The following is a 20,998-nucleotide window of genomic DNA, read 5'->3' on the forward strand; positions in this document are numbered from 1 at the left end:
ATAAAGGCTATAAAATGAAACATCATCAATATTTTTTATTTTATTTGGATCTAAACATCTCAAATTTACAAAATATAGATTTAAAATACATGTTTATGCTTATTTACAGTTCGGCCATGTACAACGGCCTTATTCTTTGATTAGTCTTATTTTCGTGGGATTCAAATCCTTAAGTAGGCTAATCATAGCTAGATTTATAGCCGATCCACACTAGTACTATAATACGACATAATATAATATTTAGAAAGAATAGAAAAAGAAAATTTAAGAAGAAAACTAGGTTATTAAAATATCGACATAGAACATAATAAAACACAAAAATACAATATGAGTAATAGGTATCATATTTACGAGAAAAGCTTGTTATTTAAGAAAGTTACGAACCTAAATTAATTTTGAATAAATAAATTATATTGCACACAAAAATATATACACTGAGCATTCAAAAAATAATGCTTTATAACTTGACTAACGGTCAACCCCCGGGCAATTGCTAGAGTTTCTATAAATTATGTGTTATTCTAGTACACAAGCGCTAAATTATTGCTAAGTATCACCAAAATTCGTTCAAACATACATAAGTTCTTTCAAATTATAATATAAGTAGGATTATCTTTTTAAAGAATAAATTACAGTAAAGTATGTATTTTTAGTTAAGAAAATCACTTCATTGGCAAATTTATTAATTCCTACGCATATACATAATAATAAAGCGTTTATACATACATATAAGCACAAAGAAGAAATCGTGTGGACCGGCCTTTACTTACACCTGTGGCCGTATTATAACCTCTTATTTCCAGACAGTTTACGCCGTGAATTGAACTGACTGGCAAATTCATATTATGGTCGCAATAACCAGCCATGGATATAGCGATCATAATATGGAAGTAAGACTGTAAGAGTAGTGGAAATAAGAGCGGCCGTACACGGGCGGCTCGAGCAGTTAACGGCTGAGCGGAGCGACTCACACGGACTGCTCGAGCTGTCGCTACAAACCGCGCAGTTGACGGCTTGAAGCGGTCGCGACTGCTCGAGCAGGCCGTGTACGGCAGTGAATGAATGTCCATAGTTCACCGCGCGGTCGCGGCTTCAAGCCGTCGGTCTCAACTGCTTGAAGCGTCCGTGTACGGCTGCCCTAAGAGTTCCTAATACGGCCCCAGGTCAAAATCAAAACGATACCAAAAAGGAAATAAAATACAAATAGCTAATTTAATAATGACTAATTATATTATTATGTCTCAATCATTGGGTATATTTCACTGTGTTAGTACGATCTTGACTATTTTTATATTTTACCGATATTTAAATTTATTGCATTTGCCCTTGAAGGAAAAAAATGGCTAAAAATACATTTTACAAGGATCTTCAAACAACAGCTATGATACGCCTCCTTACATTAGGAATTAGATATAATAAGTATAAAGATATTTGAAATTTAACATTTTATTATCATAACAACCAATAATTGAAAGTGACTAGAGAAATAAACGTTTAACATTACATCGAATATATTTTTATTTTGAAATTTTTTATCACGGAAATGGTGGGATTTCATATTATTTCACTTCTAGTTATCGTGACACAGTTTGCCACCCTAAATATTTAAAAAATAGGTCTTCTTATTAGCGTTTTGTGACAAGATTACATTTTATTATGCGTAAATGTGGGTAATTTAGATAATTGGCGCCAAAATTTGATTCAAGATGGCGGCCGCGTGCGCACTTTTGCGTTGCTATGGTAACGCATCACAGAATACGCGACAACGATATATGTATTTGAACAACCCCACTTTCCGTACCACACTCGAGCCATACAAAGTATTTGGCGCTAACTGTGCAAAACGTGGTTAATTAGAGTAGGGTCTAAAAAGGGTAAATATCTAAGCACACAACGCTAATACGACCCTATAAAATAATTAGACGCATTTATAAAACTCGAACGACACTTAATTTTGTGTTTTTGTTTGACGATAGTTCTATAAACTCAAAATTAAGTATCGACAGAGTAAATTGATTAGGTACATTTAAATTTACAAAAATATGTTTACTGAAAGACAATGTTGATATAATTCTCTTTCAACTAGAGGAGGAACATATTTACAGTACTATATTACAATTTAATAACAATACATTAGTAGATATTCGTTAGTATTTTAGGCTCTGCCAAACAGAATGAGATTGAGTTGGTTTGAAGGAATATCTGTTTTACAAAGCCTTTATTGTAGTCTGTGACAAATTTTATAGAGACTTTAGTTAAAAAATAAAACCGAGTATTCACGTTAACTATAGCGCATTCAATACATCAATAGTTTCGCCAATACATTACTTACTTTAATGTATTAAATGCACAATAATAACAGAAAGTAATTTTCTTAAAAAATGAACCCTTAGCTAACATATTTTTTTCTGAGCACCAACCACATTCGAATAAATTAAATAATTATAAATTCCTTTTACCAAAACATTAACGTAACTCATATAATACCAGCATTGTTTTAGAAATGATTAAAATAATATTACCAAGAATCAAAATAAATTTTTAAGCGTCCATTAAGTTTGTCACAGACTATACAAGAAACCATAGAAATCTAAATAACAAGACACATAGAAGTGCTATAATGTCATAATTCGTATGAAAACCGCTGTCGCCAAAATCAACACATTTAAACCGATAGCTAAACAGTACACACAAGTAAACTATGCCTTTTATTGGACAGCTTGATTTTAGTGAAAACTAACTTAAATATTAAATTAAGCTTTTTAATATGTACATCCTAACGCACGAATTTACGGTTTATTTTAGAATAACATCCCTAAGCATATGAGACGTTTTGTTTATTTTTGCTCCAATACGCAAAAATTCGGCTTTTCTACAACAGAGGTTGTCAATTTTCAATAGATATAACTTTGAACATAAACTCATAGAAATAAGGTTGAAATTTGTGTTAAACGTGATAATAAGAATGGTCATGGTCATGTGGCATGGTAACCACCTGAGTGGCGACAATGTCACGCGCGCTTACCACTTCTATTGCCTTGTTATTTAGATTTCTATGCAAGAAACCCATTTGGCGATATAGATATACAATTGAGCTAAAAAAATAAATTCACACACAATTTAAATTTCTATCACAGTTAGGTCTAATACGAGAAATACCTAAGCGTTTTGTTCGTGACGTTGAGATAGCATGATGAGAGAAAGAGATAGAAATAATTTATTGGATTAGAAATAGTTGTGACATTTCGTATCACAACATTTAATAAAAAGTCCTACGCCGCGTCAATTTGCTCGCAATGAACTCAAAACTACTGCACCGTTTTTCATTCTGTTTACATAAATGGATAGGGTTATTCTCGAGGAAAGTTTCAGCATATTTAATATGTAATTTGTTTTATCTGCGCGGGCGGAAAACTAGTCTACGATATAAATGTTTTCATGCTTATTATGGGCTTGTTGATAATGTCTCTGATAGCTATTTATTATTTTTTTATTTGACAGTTTTTAACATTAATTTTCATACATGTTTTGTAATTTTAACTGACAGATAAGCGAAGCGTAAAATATCAGGCCTCGGTGACACCAGCTATTAGTGATAACATGTCAATGTAATCAATAAGTTATTCCACACAAAGTTTGCAATATTGATAATAAAATGATTAAAACATCCATACATTAATAATTTAAACCCTATCTTAATGAGATAAAACTGATATGATTCTTTTTACAATCAACGCAGTATACAAGAGTGGCAAATACAGTCGAAATAAAATAAGAAGTTATTAGTATGTATGCCACTAAAAATTTGGTTTACAAGAAATAACCGCTAATAAATAATTTTGACAGCATACAAAGAGTGAGAGATTTTGTAAACATTATAATAGATTAAACTCTCTACTTCTAATTGAGAAGAAATATTTGATTTTATGCAAGTATAATATATTTCGGAAACAAAGACTTATTGACGGATTTTAAACGCGATTTATTTCATGCTTGCTGTATGCATTATAATGAATAAATAGCGTTTAATATTCGTTTAAAGGTCTACAATTCCAGGAATAAATTTATTATCATAGATGTAGTAGTATAGGAACAATATTATATTAAGGTAGCTCAAAACATCACATTTTCTATAACCTATTTAATTCGAAATCCTACGCTTTATTCTCTATTTTACTATAACCACAATATTTAACCATTGAATAGTGATATATATGCCTATACTTAAGCAAATTTTTCAAAATTCCTCATAATACCTACGCATTATTATTTCCAAAATCAAGGTCACCAAATTCTTCTTTAATTCCAAAGTTACCACAACACCATAAAAACAAATATCCGATGTAAGTATGGCTACTATTGGAATTTTTTGAAATTTAATACAAGTGACCCAATATGTTTTAAATTGCTTTAGAATTTAGATATAATATGTATTTTTCTAATTTATTCAGTTGCAAATCAAGGCAAGTCTATTGCTTTATTTTATACTTTTTTTAATTACCTCCACCTCATCTAACGAATATGCCAATGTCAAAATGCGAACGAATCAATTCATGAATACTAGTACTTCAGTTAAATTAGAAAAGTAAATGAAATCCAAGACTTTAGACTGCGTTCTGCACAATCTTTTTCATAAAATTTACCTACCACAGAATCCCGCCATTTTCAAACTGTCAAATCATACGTCATTGTCACAATGACATTGACGTTTCGACCTGTCACTCTCAGTGTTGCCAACCTCACGAACAAAACTCGAGCCGTCCACACAGAATAAGTTCCGCGAAACCGATTATGTGTTAAATGTAGAATATAATGGCGGGTATTTGACCGTCCTCGACAGAAGTGCCGTTGTTGTTTCCGGCCGCGTAAGAGAATTGGAAAGCGACCTTTTCGCCGTTGTTGCAGTCGACGGTTACACGGCGGAGTCCTTTCGTGCCGTAGTAGGAGTCTGTGCCCTGGAATAATAAAAATAATTCAAATCAAATTTAGTAGGTAATTAGTGTGATGATGATGATGACATTAATTTATGTCATGTAATCAAAACATTTCTGATAGAATATAATCTTACTTTGAACAGAGTATTTCTGAATAATTAAAAAACCAGAAGTTTAAATGTACATACTCTTTTGTACTTCTCTTTTTAGTGAAGAAGACCATCAAATTATAAATTATTAATTAGATTTTAGAAGAATAAAATTGAAGATTTCATTGAAGTGTCATGATTTGATTATAATAATTAAATTCTGAGTTTTTGATGCCTCTAACTAGGACATTATAATCGACATACAAGTTAGTTCAGTATAAAATTACCTTTAATTTAGCACTGGCAATATAAGAGGTATTGGGCAGTATCTCCACAGGCTCTTTGAACATTGCTCTAAAGGTGTCATCTGTGCCATCGCAGCAGAAAGTTGTTGTGTTCGAACCACAAACTTTCTTTGTTGCTAGATGTATTATCTGTAATATTGAATGCTTATTAAACTGATATTTATAAACAACAGAATTTTTACAATTATCATAATTTTTAGTTACAATAAGCTTTATTATTATTAAATTATAGGAAAGCTAGTATAGCTTTCCGCCCGCGGCTTCGCCCCCGTTTTCAAAGAAAAACCCGTTTCCGGGATAAAACCTATACAATGTCCTTTCTCGAGTATCAAAATATCTCTATACCAAATTTCATGCAAATTGGTTCAGTAGTTAAGGTGTGATTGAGTAACAGACAGACAGACAGACAGAGTTACTTTCGCATTTATGTATAATCACAGACTAATAATAATATACTACGTATACAAGTATAATATATATTAGTATGGATTGTATTCTGCTTTGTTTCAATTTGCAAAAAGGACTACACAAAATATTACAAATATACTTGTTCATACAAGACTACAATAATTCATATATTAATAAATTCAAAAGATAGTTTATCTTGTATCCTGTTTACATGAGGATAATATTTGTCATACTAAAGCAACGGTAAGTACATTTTTGTATTTTGTGATATAGTGATTCATAAATCGTTTATTTGTTTCGTTATACAAAAATTTCATAATCTAAATATAGAAAAACTTCAACCAACCTGCAAATGCACTTCATATTCACTGGGCCCAAAGTAACTGCCGTACAATCCAAAACCGACCACAAAAATCCTCTGATCGACTGTAAACCTAATTCTATCCGTTGTCCCACTGTAGCCCCAGCGTGACTCTGTTTGGGAAAACCTATTTACCGTCAGCTCTTTACCAGTCATACAACACCTTGGTGTATCCAGAAAGCCTACGTTCGGTTTCGGATTGACTGTAAAGTATAGAAAGAGTTGCACTATCTCTCTGTCGTCGAGTAAACCACTTTGTGCAGGGCCCATTGCAAATTCTTCTACCGACATTAGTGGAAAGCGTATTGCGTGAAACGCTCTGCCGAGTACCATTCTTTGGTTGTTCGGAGTGACGGGCAGTTGACGTCGAATGCATTCAGCTTCTGACCATCGGAGGACTGCGGCAAAGATTTTCGCTTCTCTAATACGGAGTGTATCTCTGGAGTATGGAAAATTTATGTTTTAGTTATTTTGTTAATGATTTATTATGTAGTTTCACATTTTAATAAATGTTTAGCTTCTACTATTAGCAATACAAAAACATGAAAATCGGAATATTAATTTAATTACAAATAATATTAAATTTATAAAAATAGATAATAGGTACATCTTGAAAAATCAATCATTAAATTTTATGTTTCAACATTTTTCAATGAAATATATCTTATATTTTAAATATTGTTTTTGTTAATTATTTGTACATTAAATGAAGTAGATATATTTTGTCTAAGCATATTCATATAAAAAATTGACATATAAAAGTACCTTTCCAGAACAGCATTCAAAGTATCCTGATCAATATCCGTAAATCCCTCAGCATTAACCGCATCTGCTGTATTTTTATCAATCATTTCCAAGCACAGAGCAGCCAGCTGCGGCTCATCAAACAGCCTTGCTTGAGTTAAGAGAAGGAATGCATTGTCTGTACCGAGGTTGCTCTTTAAAAAATCCACACAGTGCTCCTCTAGAGCCGCGACCGCATACTTCTTAGCCGTGTACAACGTCGTCATGACGCTCTCCGGTCCAATACGAACCTCATCTGAATATAGGAACTTGAGTAAATGAAGGAAAGCAGCAGGCTCCACGTCTGGCAGTTCCACCTCGTCCGACTTCGTGGCCAGCACGCCGTTGAACATCGCGTCGAACACTGCACTGCCTACCGATAACACGAATTTGTGTGCGGGTATCACTTGCTGATTTGCGTCCTTGCCCACGATAAAATGTACGTCGGACAATATTTCATTATTGAATAGAAATGATAAGCGTTCCTTTACTGTGGTTTTCGTCGCCTGCCAATTGTGTAAACGCCCTCCGGTGTTGTGTATAGGCAAATTTTCTATAGCTGATGATGAAGGTGTAGGCTCACTCGCGTGCCCAATCTCTTCCTCAGATCTACCACTTTGCCTTGCTTGCTGGTTTGAAGGTAGCATGTTTTGAGGGGGTAATTCTTCTCCCCCAGCCTCTTCTACCCTCACATTCAACAATCTATTGACAATTTCATTCTTAGACCCAGAAGCCATAGTTATCAAACATGGGACGAAACGCCGGTTGATTCGCGCACTGAGATTTAAAAATTGATATGTTTTGACACTACGAGAAAATGACTGTAACGATTAGGAATTAATTTGGGAGTTTAATTACTATTTAGAATGTTTAATGCATTGTGACGATTTTCGACAAAATATTCTGTTTTTGACAAGCAGTCACAAATGTCATTTTTCAAACTGGCATTAGCCCTAAGGAAATCTGTCAAAAGTCGAAGAGCATTTACAACGGGCAATATTCCACTCAAATTCCACTTTGACGATATTTTTTAAATTATCTTCATATAGGTAAACCAGAATCTGATGGCAATTAGGGAAATCAAAATTTTGAGTGTGCAACCCTAGGGAAAATGGACTGAACGATCTTGATACTGCTTATTTTTTATTTTGTCCTCAATATCATTAGTCACATTACATAAGTGGCTATACTTAGATAATAATGAGATATCCACTTAATATTATGTAGGTACATACAAGTTACATGTATAATTATACATATTATTTTTATATAGGTAATACATATTATTATTTACACATACCTATATTTGTATATTCATTATCATTATGCCATGTGAAAATATGGATGTAATGATAAGGCAGATCAAAACTAGATTGCTTATAATTTATTATAAATTAAAATAAAACTGTTTAGGTATTTTCGTAAGTATTAAGTATTAATAGATATACACATTATAAAATTGACTTGGACAGCTTTTACTTGACGAATAGCCGTATTGGAAACTCCTGTAATAAGTTTTCATAAAATTATATTGTAAACAACAAACAATATTATAGTTACCTAAGATAGTTACCTACATATAATATTTTTAATTTAAAGTATCAAAACGGGTAAGGCCAATTGACCAATAAAATATTCAAAATTGAAAATTGTGATGTGTTTGACCCTTCTTCATCGAATGTTTTTCTATACACATTATAAACAACAACTCTTGCTTGTGATCGCAGCGGCTTTTTCGACATTTTCAAAGATTATTTAGACAAAATCCTAAAAATTATTCATCAATTGCAAAGAAGACAAATAATTTGACAACCAATTTGATATTGTCAAATAAAGTTGCCATATGAAAATCTATTATTTCTTAAATATAAATATGCCATCAGATTCTGGTAGACCTATAATAACATAAATGATGCTAAACTATTTATAATAATATGTCTCGTAAATATAATAAAAAACCCTCCTTAAATAGATAAAAATTTAAAAAATTGGTAGTTTTATATTATATTTTATTCTAAGAATGACAAACGTATTGAATTATTTTTAATACTATCGAAAATAATAATATCAAACACTAGTTTTGAATGAATGCAATACCCACTTGAGAATAAGGGGCTCTCAGGTTACAAAAAAAATTTTATGCTTATCAGTCCGTGTAACAACCGTGCCCATAAATTATGCCTGTCGTAAAGCTTGCCCTATTCAAATTTGGTTGAGTATCTGTGCCACAGCTGTCACATTTATTATCTGGAGAGAACCAGAGACTACTTTAGAACAAAGGTTCATACAATTTGACGTCCTGTTTTAATGACAGACCAGTTTCAAAGGCCGTCATTTTTTCACCGTGCCGAGCAAAATATCGCTGCGCAAAAATGGCGTGATTACTTGAATGTTATTACTTCTTCCTTTGTGTGTTATATGTTTTAATTTTCTATATAAAATTCTCTTTACAGTGATATATACGTATTGTAGTATTTCATTAGCCAAAGTTCTTATTTTTAACAAATAATGTAGGTCAAAATGCGCGTTCCAAACATGGCGGGTTTCGGTGTTGTTTACGAATTGTTGAAACTATATTTTTATATTTTGATACGTTATATACGTACTAGAAACTATCTAGATTAAGTAATTACTAATATAAATCTATTACATTCTTATATTTACGCAGATTCAACATTTTAAAATATTTGAAACGTAACAATGGCCAAGGACGTAACGATCCGGATAGCGTGCCGAGTCATTTTTATTAGTAAAAATAATAGACATATCCTGTATAATTTGTATATATTATGCATTCATTTTAAAGGAAATATAGTCTAGTTTTAAAATAAATAAGTAAAAATGAAGCCGAGCGCATAAATTTGTCGTAATAAAATTAAATTGCGAGAAAATCTAACAAAAAAAAGTACAATTAAGTATTATCATTTTTTTTTTAATATGAAATTGTAAGTTCGAAGTATATAATATTTTCTACTCTAATGATGCCTCATTTCATTACCTATCTAACAGTATTTTTTTTTCGTAATCTGAGCTATACTTTTCTTTCAACAAACGTTTTTGTAGGGATGGGTCACGCGATTTTTTTTTGAGCAGATAATGAGAGATATAGCGATAGCGTCGGACAGAGATCTCACGCGTCAGTCTGACAGCTCGGACCAGCTACTGGATAGTTAAGTAAAGTATGTAGGTACCTTAAAAATACGTAAAGTACTACTCACTTCACTATTCACTTCACTACTCTACTACTATTTCATTGATCATTTCCCTGGGTTCAGGAACCCTGAGAAATGATCAATCAAAGATCCTTTCAAAGATGAGCTGCTAGCTGATAGCTGCGTTTAAACGTTACAGGCACAGACATGTATAACAGGCAAATAGACAGGTAAACAAACAATACAAAACGCATTATTTAGCCTTTAGGTATTTATCCTTTTATTGCACACTGCCTACTACTACTCGCTACTACTACTAATTATTCCATTACATAAAATGCATAATCCACACTGAAAGTATGCATTAACAGTATGAAAATCGTTTCTCATTATTGAATTTGATTAACTTTACTTACCACTTTCAAAAAATTACATGATATTTTAATACAGTAAATGAATAATTCATAAAATTTGTTACGTTTCAGAATATTTTTACCATGCATATCAATACAAGGGGGTTAGCATTATACCTGCGTAAAAGTTTATACTGGTTTTAACGATTAGGTATATAATATTATTATGACGATTTTTTATCATTCCTTTTAGCGTTATTATTTACCACCTCAGACCTGCGTATAGTATTATGTTGTATGCATTATGTTCTCTTTCTTATCTTCTCTCTGTTCTCTATATTATGTCTAAAATATAAAATTCTAGTTACCATAATATACTCCTGCGATTCCTCCGAATCGGATGGACCGATTCTCGTGATATTTTGTGTTTCTATTGGGTACCTAGATCTGAGAATCAACCAACATCTATTATATCCCTTCTCTTATTAAAAAATTAAAATTAAAAAATCGATTTGATTTAAAAAAAATGTGTGCGTGTACAATTAGTGTACACACGTAAGAAGTGAAACTTCTTTATGACCTTATTTTTCAAAAAATAATTTACTTTATGCAACTTTACAGAAATACGTCAAATCACGCGTGGTAGGGATAAGAAAAAGATGGCGCGTAACGGAAACACGTCACGCGTAACGAAAAAATGTTACACTAAATTTTTTTCCAACCCCGATAAAGAAAATTCACTATACTTACTTAACCCATTGACCACCGTAAGGCCCGATCGGGGCGCGACACAATAGATTTTCTATTGTGTCTGTGATTCCGAGGACTGATGGATTAAATTTATAAATTTATAAAGAATAGAAAAAATTCGATCACGAGGCGGGACTCGAACCCGCATCCTTTCACGCCATTCCGGGGCGGATGCCTGACCAATTCAGCCACTCATGACCCGCCAGAGCAATCGAATTTATTCTATTCTTTCAGTTTTATGTGTCTTTAGGGACACACCGCGCGCCATCTATAATTGAGATGATTAACAACCATCTCAACCAATATGAAACACTTTTCAGTGAATACAATATTGTGACGATGGAACATGACCTTTTTTGTTGAATTTATAAATTTATATTTAGTTATAAAGCATTTGAATGCCATAAAACCAAAATATCAATTTCAAGAAGTTCCACTTCTTCTTCTATTCTTCTATTCTTTATAAATTTATATTTATAAAGCATTTGAATGCCATAAAACCAAAAATATAAATTCAACAAAAAAGGTCGTGTTTCATCGTTACAATATTGTATTCACTGAAAAGTGCTTCATATTGGTTGAAATGGTTGTTAATCATCTCAATAGATGGCGCGCGGTGTGTCCCTCCAGACACATAAAACTGAAGGAATAGAATAAATTCGATTGCTCTGGCGGGTCACGAGTGGCTGAGTTGGTCAGGCATCCGCCCCGGAATGGCGCGAAAGGATGCGGGTTCGAGTCCCGCCTCGTGATCGAATTTTTTCTATTCTTTATAAATTTATAAGTTTCACTTCAATTAAAAAAAAAAAATGTGTGCGTGTACTAGAGTACACACGTAAGAAGTGAAACTTCTTTATGACCTTATTTTTCAAAAGATAATTTACTATCTACACTAATATTATAAAGAGGAAAACTTTGTTTGTTTGATTGATTGTAATGAATAGGCTCATAAAATACTGGACCGATTTTAAAAATTCTTTCACCATTCGAAAGCTACATTATCCACGAGTAATATATTATCACGCTAAGACCAACAGGAGCATAGCCACGCGGGTGAAACCGCGCGGCACAGCTTGTATACAATATTACAGAAATACGTTAGTCTAACACGCTCGTCGCTTCGCTCCTCGCTACCTATTTAAATACAGTCAAAACCGTTTATGGCGACATCGTTTATAACAACATACCGGTTAAATTGACCAAAATGAAAGGTCCTTGCTGAATGTTATATGACCGCCTTATCGAAAACATTGGTTTTTACGGCATTGTTTACTACGACATACCGCATTAAGCGACCACATTTGGTTAATATTTTTGGAGAATTATATCCGTAGAACGACCGGCTCAGCTGTATTGTAAACAATTTGAATAGGTAACTGTATCCACATCTGGCACAGTATAATAGTCAATGGCTATTATCGTAAAAGTAATCAAAGTTTAGGGTCTTTTGTAATTCTTAGAAACAAAGCACATGCATATTTTGATTGGACATAAAGAGTTTGAGGTTTATTCTTATAAATATTGAATTCATAAAATCATATATGAACACCAATCAAGCAAACACGTGTTAACGTGAGTCATAGATTTACTAATGTTTTAAAAAATTCAATCAAAAACTGAGGTTAACTTTAAATACGGAAACTTTAAATACGGAATTAGAATTAAAACAAACCCTTTGATTTTGCTGATCACTTTAATATAACATGTATATAGTCACGAGTACGGCGTAACGCAAAAATGTCACGCGCGCGGCGTAACGTAACGCAAAAATGTTACACAAAATTTTTGTCCACCCCCGATAAAGAAGTTTCACTTCAAAAGTTTATTATATTATAATTAGACATCGGATTATATGCACTAACAAAATGCCAAAATATGCATGCAAATATGCACTAAAAAAGGCCGAAATATGCACTAAAAACGACTGATATGCCTAAAATATGCACAATACAAAATCAAAAAACCTTTATTATTTTTATATATTTAAATCAAAGATTGTACAAAAACAGTGAAATTTTCTTTAAATTAAGTATAGTGTTTGTGCCAATATACAATTAAGCATTTTTACCAAATTTTCGAGCGCAAATTTGTGACGTTTGTCACCCGCGAGCCCAGTGTTGCCACCTTAGACCTTTCCGGGCTAAATCTAACCCTTTTTTGGAATTCAACCCGTGTTTTAAGTTTTTAGCCCCAAAAGGGTGATCTAGCCCTATTTTGAATGGCTCAAAATTTACTTAAAATGGAGCCCATTTTGTAATTTTTTGCCATTTTACCATGCCAAAATAGGGTTTGTTTACTCGCTGAGCGTTCTGATTGGCTAATAAAGGTTTGTCGACCAATCAAAACTCCCGCTACTTAACGAAATATGCACGATTGGGGAAAAAGGCTAAAATATGCACTAACGCCGTAATTATAGAGTTTTATGCATTTGCATATGCAAATATGCAAATGCATATAATCCGATGTCTAATTATAATTTATAGTTGTATCTACGCAATTTTGAATTGACTTAATATAAGATTCATCTCATTTTGTCTGTTGTCATATTATTCTTATATATAAAAACTAGCAAACCTGGCGAACTCCGTTTCGCCACCAGAAGCACCTTTTCTTTGCTATAAACCTCATGGAGCCCGAGACCTTTCCAACGAATGCAAAACCGTGGAAATCGGTTCGTGCATTTTGGAGTTATAGCGTCAGGAAGGAAAACCCGACTTATTTTTATAAAGTAGATAATATGTAATGTAGATATAAATATTATTATTAATTAATATAACTCATAAAAGCGATAAATCATATACATTTATGAGGGAAAGATATAACGAAGGTATTGTTCAATACACAAAACATGATCATTTTACCATGCAGCTTCAAATATCGTATTAACTCTGGAATAGAAATTGTATTTTACGTTCATAGCTCGTATTTTGATGCAAATATTATTCAAGTATATAACATGTTACCTACGTGATGTTACCTTTTCAAAATGTTTGTCTTTTTATGATTTTACTTTATACATTTCAAGAAGTATATTTAATATATGCTCGCTGTCCGCCCCGGCTTCGCCCGTGGTACATGTTTACGTTTTCTCTACATAAGAACCATCCTCGTACTTCAAGGAATATAATAAAAAAAGAATTATCGAAATCGGTTCAGCCGTTCTCGAGTTATGCGCTTACCAACACATTTTGCGATTCATCTTATATATAAAAATGAATCGCAAAATGTGTTGGTAAGCGCAAAACTCGAGAACGGCTGAACCGATTTCGATAATTCTTTTTTTATTATATTCCTTGAAGTACGAGGATGGTTATTACGTAGAGAAAACGTAAACATGTACCACGGGCGAAGCCGGGGCGGACCGCTAGTATTTCAATGAAAGTGAGTGTGTAGCATCTACTTAATACATTCCTACATCATAGGAAATATGACTATAGCTATTTATAATGAGTTTAATTCAAACAATGTTTATTTAGAAGCATCGTAGATAAACTGCTGATTGATATAATATTGTAAAATTAGTATAAACTTATAAAAGACTTCACCTTTCAGGGTTGAAGGAGCTTAAATGAATCGCAATAAGGGAAATTACTGACGCTACATACTTCACTTATGCTTCGTAAAATACAGTTTAACATACTGCAATATTGTAATACTGTGATACTGCTGTCAACTGGAGAATTATAAGATAGGATTTAAACCTCTATTTCTTTAGCGTTAAGTGATATATTTCTATGAACACTTGGGGATACAATGCCGTACTCAGTAGCAGGGTTTCCGTGATATCTTCACATGTATGTATTCTGTGCCTGGAGGTTTAAGCCGCGTATACATTACGTTTTATGGTTATTGAGATTAGAATTTGTATAAGAAAGAATGAGTTTTAGTTTCAATTTGAAGACTGTGGTATAGTGGAAAGGCCTTAAATAAATTGCCAAGGAGTGTTTGATTTTCATTATTCGATAACAATCATGAACTAAATGTTAACCCATTGACCACCGTAAGGCCCGATCGGGGCGCGACACAATAGATTTTCTATTGTGTCTGTGATTCCGAGGACTGATGGATTTAGTGTTTAGTGGACGTGTTAAGAAATATATTTTTTTCATTAGTAAGTAGGTATAATACTTATTATCATAGCTTTTTCGGCCTCTGAAAATTAATCTCTCTAATTAGAATAGACAGACAGATTATAATATAATTTTGGTTTGAGTAACATTAAGCCCTTAAATAACTTATATTTTAAAAATATATCGAGAAGAAAATTGTAGATTCAAGCTTGCTTTTTTAGCTTGGCTAGTTGTTCATTGGGGAATAGTTTTTCCTTCGTAATAGTATACGTAGTATATTATTATTAGTCTGTGGTAATAGGTATAAAGCAGATTCACTTGAGACACATTCTATTTTATTTAAATAACGTTGTGAATGCATTTATTCTTATACACTTTTTACCCAGACCAGATATAGTAGGTATTTATAACATAGGTACCTACAATAATTAGGTACATAATTTTTGTTGTTTCTTTATAGGTATGAATTTTTTTAAAGTGAAACTAAAGGCGCGTTGAGACAATGTCATGGCAATAACGTTATTTTGGTATTTTGAAACTTGCCAAAGAAGTTTCACTTCTGACATGTGTGCTCGGCACGCCTTTTTTATAATAACTACTTGACTGACTACGTGACTTTTAATAAATGCAAATAATATTTTTAAAAAGTACAGAGAGAAATAACAGCACTATTTAGCGTATTGCATATTTGCATCCCTATGCATATTGCGTCTTAGTCTGTATTATTATTTATTACAACTTTTTATTAAAACATATCTCTAAAACCATAGCAAGAAGTATATTATGTTCTAGCAGAGAAAATATAAAAAAAGCGGTTTAATTTCCACGTATAATTTATTCAAACGCCTCTGCAGTGCAAGGAGCGGGCTGTTACTTTATTCAATAACAAAAATTAATGTTTAATGAAAACAATCCTTTACAGCGAAAGAAAGATACAGCACCGCTTTATTGCCACTGAAACTGCGTCCCGCTCAAATAAGAAGCCTTATTATTCGACCAAGCCAACTAGACGCTCGGGTGGAATGCGGCCTCCCCGCCCGCTTACCGCCTCAGGTACCGCGTTCGCCTTAGTACGGTTCGCAGCATCGACGCATTCGTACGTTTCGCATCGCTAGTTATTTCTGTACTTTTTATTATTAATCGTTAAAGCTTGTTGTTTACTGTTAAGTTTTTTGTTGTTATTTGTTTAAGTTATTACTGTGTTGTTATTCATAGACAGCCCTCGAAATGGGGAAAAATAAGACTATTCATAGCGGAGAGCGAACAGTGATATTATTAATATTTTTTTTTTGCTATCTGTACCCGAGACATGGGCGGGTGACGTCACAGTTGAAAAGGGTCTAGTTGGCTTGGTCACGTAGTACGAACTAATAGACGCTCCTTTTTAACCGACTTAAAAAAAAGGAGGTTATCAATTCGGCCGGTATGTTTTTTTTATGTATGTACACCGATTACTCCGTGGTTTCTGAACCGATTTACGTGATTCTTTTTTTGTTCGATTCGGGATGGTGTCGAATTGGTCCCATAAAAATTTTATTCGGATAGGCCCAGTAGTTTTTATTTTATGAGCATTTTTGTCTGTATTTGTAAATGTTGCAAGTGCAAGTTTGAAGTCGGTTGTTTTTAACGCAGTTATTGACTTGTTATATACCAATTTTTGAGCCTTATCATACAAGAGGCCAATACATAGAAAATATTTTTAAACCTATTATGTTTCGTTTTGATCTTTAATTTCATGTAAAAAAAATATGCAAATATTATTATTTTGACAATTGAAACATCGATACCAATTAGATTTTTAAGCTGCAAGATACTAGAATACATTTTCATTGAATACTAGGTAAATATGTTGTTATAATTAATTAGTATGGATTTAATTTTCTTAACTATCTACTCCAATGTAATGTCAATAAAACATTATTTTTTAACGTGTAGAATGCCTGTAGGTATAGTGTACACGTGTTTATTGTGTATGTTTGTTTTATTTCCACCAGAACGCTCCATAAAACTGAAACTCAGATCCTTACAAGCGCACGCTAAAGCAATTTAACATTGAAGCTTTAATGCAACAAGTCTAATCTCAATAGGTCTACAGCATATTTCGTACGTCACGAGAGACGCAAGCGCGCGACGGTCGATTCAGCTAACAGGTATCCAGCCCGGCAGTCCAACTGTCGCCCGCGACAGGGGAACATTACAAACCCTCTCTGAAGCCTGGAGCTCAAGGAACCCACCCTGTCATGACAGACTAACGCGTTAATACAACTTCCACTCATAAAAACCCTCCCCGCAATCTATAGCGCCTAAAATAATATGTGAGCAAAAATTAGTTTTGCATTATCGCGTATTGCGTTTACATATTCAACAGGCGCTCAGCTTTTGACTAGTGTAAATATAGTTGAAATTTTAATGTTGATCCTTTTTCTATACTATTGTTGATGTTTCTTAAGTATTGTCTATTAATCTAATCTGAGTGCTATTTAATTAAGTGTCTAAGCGTTTTGAAATGTTGAGCTTACTATCGATCTTTAAAGACTATTAACAAGTACTTAGCATGAAGTATTTACATAAAATAAAGTTTGGAGTTATCCTCGAGTGAACGGTAAGTTTAATTTGTAAGCATAGTACCTAAGTAGTAACATTAAAAATGCAAATAAATAGAATAAGTATTACAGCCGATATAAAAAAAATCAAACATCTAATTTTACATTGCCTAAATAGACATAGATAATATATACTACGATATGATTATTTTACAATTACTATTTTATGTTTGCACATAAATGATATTAGAATACACGTTTAACACATCTATGTTAATCAATCAAGCTCGAAATTATGCGCAATGAGATTGGCGGCGGATCTTAGGTGTAGTGTCGTCTTTGATTTGGGATTTCAATAATTGGCATACCTAGTAGTTATAGCGCAAGTATTGATTTATTATTATTGATATTATAAGCCATAGGTTCTATTCTATTTTCAATTACTTAAAAACATAGTCAATGAAGGTAGTGATTGAAGCGTTTGTATCTAAATCTATTGATTGGTTCCGATTTTAGGAAAGAGTATTCTAATATTGATTCTAATTCCATATGTATTTTTGAAACATTATGACGTATTTGCATATCTTTTAAAATAATTACACTTTGTAGGGTTTTTATTTTACATACTATAAGCTTCTTGTTTTACATAATACCTATATGCACAGGTCCATACTAATATTATAAATGCGAAAGTATCTCTGTCTGTCTGTCTGTTACTCAATCACGCCTTAACTACTGAACCAATTTGCATGAAATTCGGTATAGAGATATTTTGATACCCGAGAAAGGACATAGGATAGGTTTTATCCCGGAAATCCTACGGGAACGAGTTTTTCTTTGAAAACGCGGCCGAAGCCGCGGGTGGAAAGCTAGTAATAAATAAAATACTAATCTATTATTAGAATAAATAAAACAAACCTAAAGTTATGTTAAGATTTAAGCAATAAATAAATAAATGAGCCAAATTACAACACCAAGAAAAATTTATGGATTGCATGAAAATTAACGGCTAAAAGGTGCACATTTATTTATTTATTTATCTAACAAACCCGACCCAGGGTGTACAATGTACATCAGCATTCATCTGGTGAAAAAGCCATCATTAATATAGATTAAATGTTTTCATTAAAGAATAAAAAAAAATTAAAACGCCGTCCTAACATAAAAATAAAATAAAAAAGTCAACGAACTAGTTATAAGCTGTTATAACAACTATTTAAAATTATTAATTATGTAAATTTAGAACAATATTTTTTCATATTTTCTATTAAAGTTATTAAAAAATGCAGATAAAGGACACTTGTCACTACCAATAGTCCAGTCGAGCCTTTGCTTGCTTTGCAAAAAAAAAATAGGAGGCAAAACTTAAAAAAAAATAATATTTACGCGCGAAAGCTCTCTGGTACGAGTCGGGTGGAAGTTTTTCCATTTTGTTGGTCTAAGATCGGTTATAAATATTGTAGAAATTACTTTTTAAATCTCTATTATATTAAAAAAAAAAATAGTTTCTCACGCTAACACTAATTTATTATTATGAAGGAAAACTTTTGGTTGAAAGGAGTTGTTTTTCGTCGCAGGCCGCAGCATTAGGTAATTCGCGAGCGGTGAAACTTTATCTTATAATTTATTACAGCTTGTTAATGTTCTACCAATAATTATAATAATGACTGTTTTCGTTGTCAAAGGTTACCATCATGTTGAGCCCGAAGATGCAGCGGTCGATCCGCGTCAATGATGGCCAGCTCATTGCGCTGTCTGAACGCGCGCAGTATGACCATTCGCAGGTAAGAATAAAATTCTTTATAGATAATTATTTTAATTTGTTTACAAACAAACAAGGGTTTTATTTTATTACTATTATTTATGTTCGTATATAATTATTTTTCACCAATAATAATTAATTGATAATAGATGAATCTAATGTTACTTAGATATTTGAATGTTTTATTATTTTAACAAAATTCGTTACTCACACTTTTTATTAACATTTAGTTTTTTAGGAAAATAATGCCTCACCTGGGAATCTAAAAATATATTTTTTACAGGCTGGCTATCTTCACAAGCGGAGTTCAGATAACACCAAATGGCAGCTTCGTTGGTTTATACTTTATCAAGTAAGTACATTATTATCTACTAAGAGGTGTTTTTAGAGAAAAAAATTATCTTTAAGTGAAAAACAGGTTATACTTAATTTTCATTTCATATAAGTAGAGATACGAATTTTAAGATATTGAAAACCGTTTCATTGGTAATCACAGCTAATTCCTTTTTACACAAGAAGTTTTGATGAATAATTTAAAAGTGGAACATTTTAAATTTTTTTCGGTGCAAGCATATAAGCTTCTTGGTGCAAGCTCACAAGACCGTAATTTTGAAATTCGAACAAATTTATATGACATTTTATTTTGCGTGTTTGTTTTGTTTAGTTATGATTATCTTTTTAAACTTTTATTTATAATTTTACTATTAGAATCTGTTATTCTACTACGAGTCGGAAAATAACAGTCGTCCGACCGGAGTCCTCTTGCTTGAGGGCTCATACTGCGAAAGGCTCAGCAAAGCGCCTATGGAGAGAAATGCTTCGGTAAGTTTGTGTTAATTAGGGCCGATTTTTCAATGCTTGGTTAAAACTTATCCGTCCAATAAAGTATTACACGATAATATTAAAATGTCACATAAACTGTCAAATACGGACAATTAGATTACGTTTTTAAAATGGTAGTTTTATACACGAATAAGTTTTAACCAAGGATTGAAAAACCAGCCCTTAATATTATGTTTTTTACAAACTTGTTTATAGTCAAGGAGCTAGAGACTTTAAGCATTGCTAATGAATATCTTTTAAAAATGTCTAACTTGATTGTAGTCTAAGAGCTAGTGACTTAATAACATGTGAAGGTTCTTTAAAAGCTTAGGTTTAGCTTTTAGACTAGAGTAGATAATTTTTGAAACAAAAAAAAATTACTGATTTAGTAAAAGCTAATTTTCAGACTGTTTGTATGCATTTCCTGAGAACATTTACTATGGTGGTGTTTATTTTTTTTACACCATATGAAAGTAGAGATTTCAATGAATAAAAAGCACCCCAAGTTTTTGAAAAAAGCTGATATTTTGACGGGTGACTTTTCGATTGAAAATTAGGTTGTTTTTTTGGTATTAATTCAAAATAAGGCGAAAAAATAAATATTTTCAATCAAATAAATTACAGTGTATTTGGGACATAATAAAGTAAGTTTCCACCAAATTTCGT

At 32.5% G+C, this 20,998-nt stretch overlaps 2 protein-coding genes across 3 annotated transcripts in view; one reads left to right on the forward strand and one right to left on the reverse strand.

The window, feature by feature from the left end:
* Window positions 1–904: 904 nt before the first annotated feature.
* On the reverse strand, window positions 905–10,328 carry LOC149899940 (BTB/POZ domain-containing protein 2-like). 2 transcript variants are annotated; one of them, XM_090112970.1, is made up of 5 exons: window positions 10,249–10,328; window positions 6,863–7,582; window positions 6,083–6,536; window positions 5,311–5,457; window positions 905–4,955 (listed from the first exon to the last, which is right to left on the reverse strand). In XM_090112970.1, exons 1-5 carry the CDS (start codon window positions 10,284–10,286, stop codon window positions 4,797–4,799), a joined length of 1,518 nt encoding a protein of 505 aa, XP_089969096.1. In that variant the 5' UTR covers window positions 10,287–10,328; the 3' UTR covers window positions 905–4,796. The 2 variants fall into 2 exon arrangements, with proteins under 2 accessions (XP_089969096.1, XP_089969097.1); XM_090112971.1 differs by lacking the exon at window positions 10,249–10,328 and having other exon boundaries at window positions 6,863–7,787.
* Window positions 10,329–19,442: 9,114 nt separating this feature from the next.
* LOC149899941 (ras-specific guanine nucleotide-releasing factor 1-like) overlaps window positions 19,443–20,998 on the forward strand; it is a 31,449-nt gene continuing 29,893 nt past the window's right edge. Inside the window, exons 1-3 of the mRNA XM_090113440.1 lie at window positions 19,443–19,532; window positions 19,794–19,862; window positions 20,219–20,332. Of these exons, the coding sequence (XP_089969566.1) occupies window positions 19,443–19,532; window positions 19,794–19,862; window positions 20,219–20,332 (273 nt within the window). The remainder of the gene's footprint in view (window positions 19,533–19,793; window positions 19,863–20,218; window positions 20,333–20,998) is intronic.

The sequence above is a fragment of the Colias eurytheme genome, chromosome 19 (genome assembly GCF_061535395.1).
Source record: "Colias eurytheme isolate Ceu_HAF_F1 chromosome 19, ilColEury1 Martin Lab GWU primary, whole genome shotgun sequence".
In the NCBI taxonomy this organism is placed as follows: Eukaryota; Metazoa; Arthropoda; class Insecta; order Lepidoptera; family Pieridae; genus Colias; species Colias eurytheme.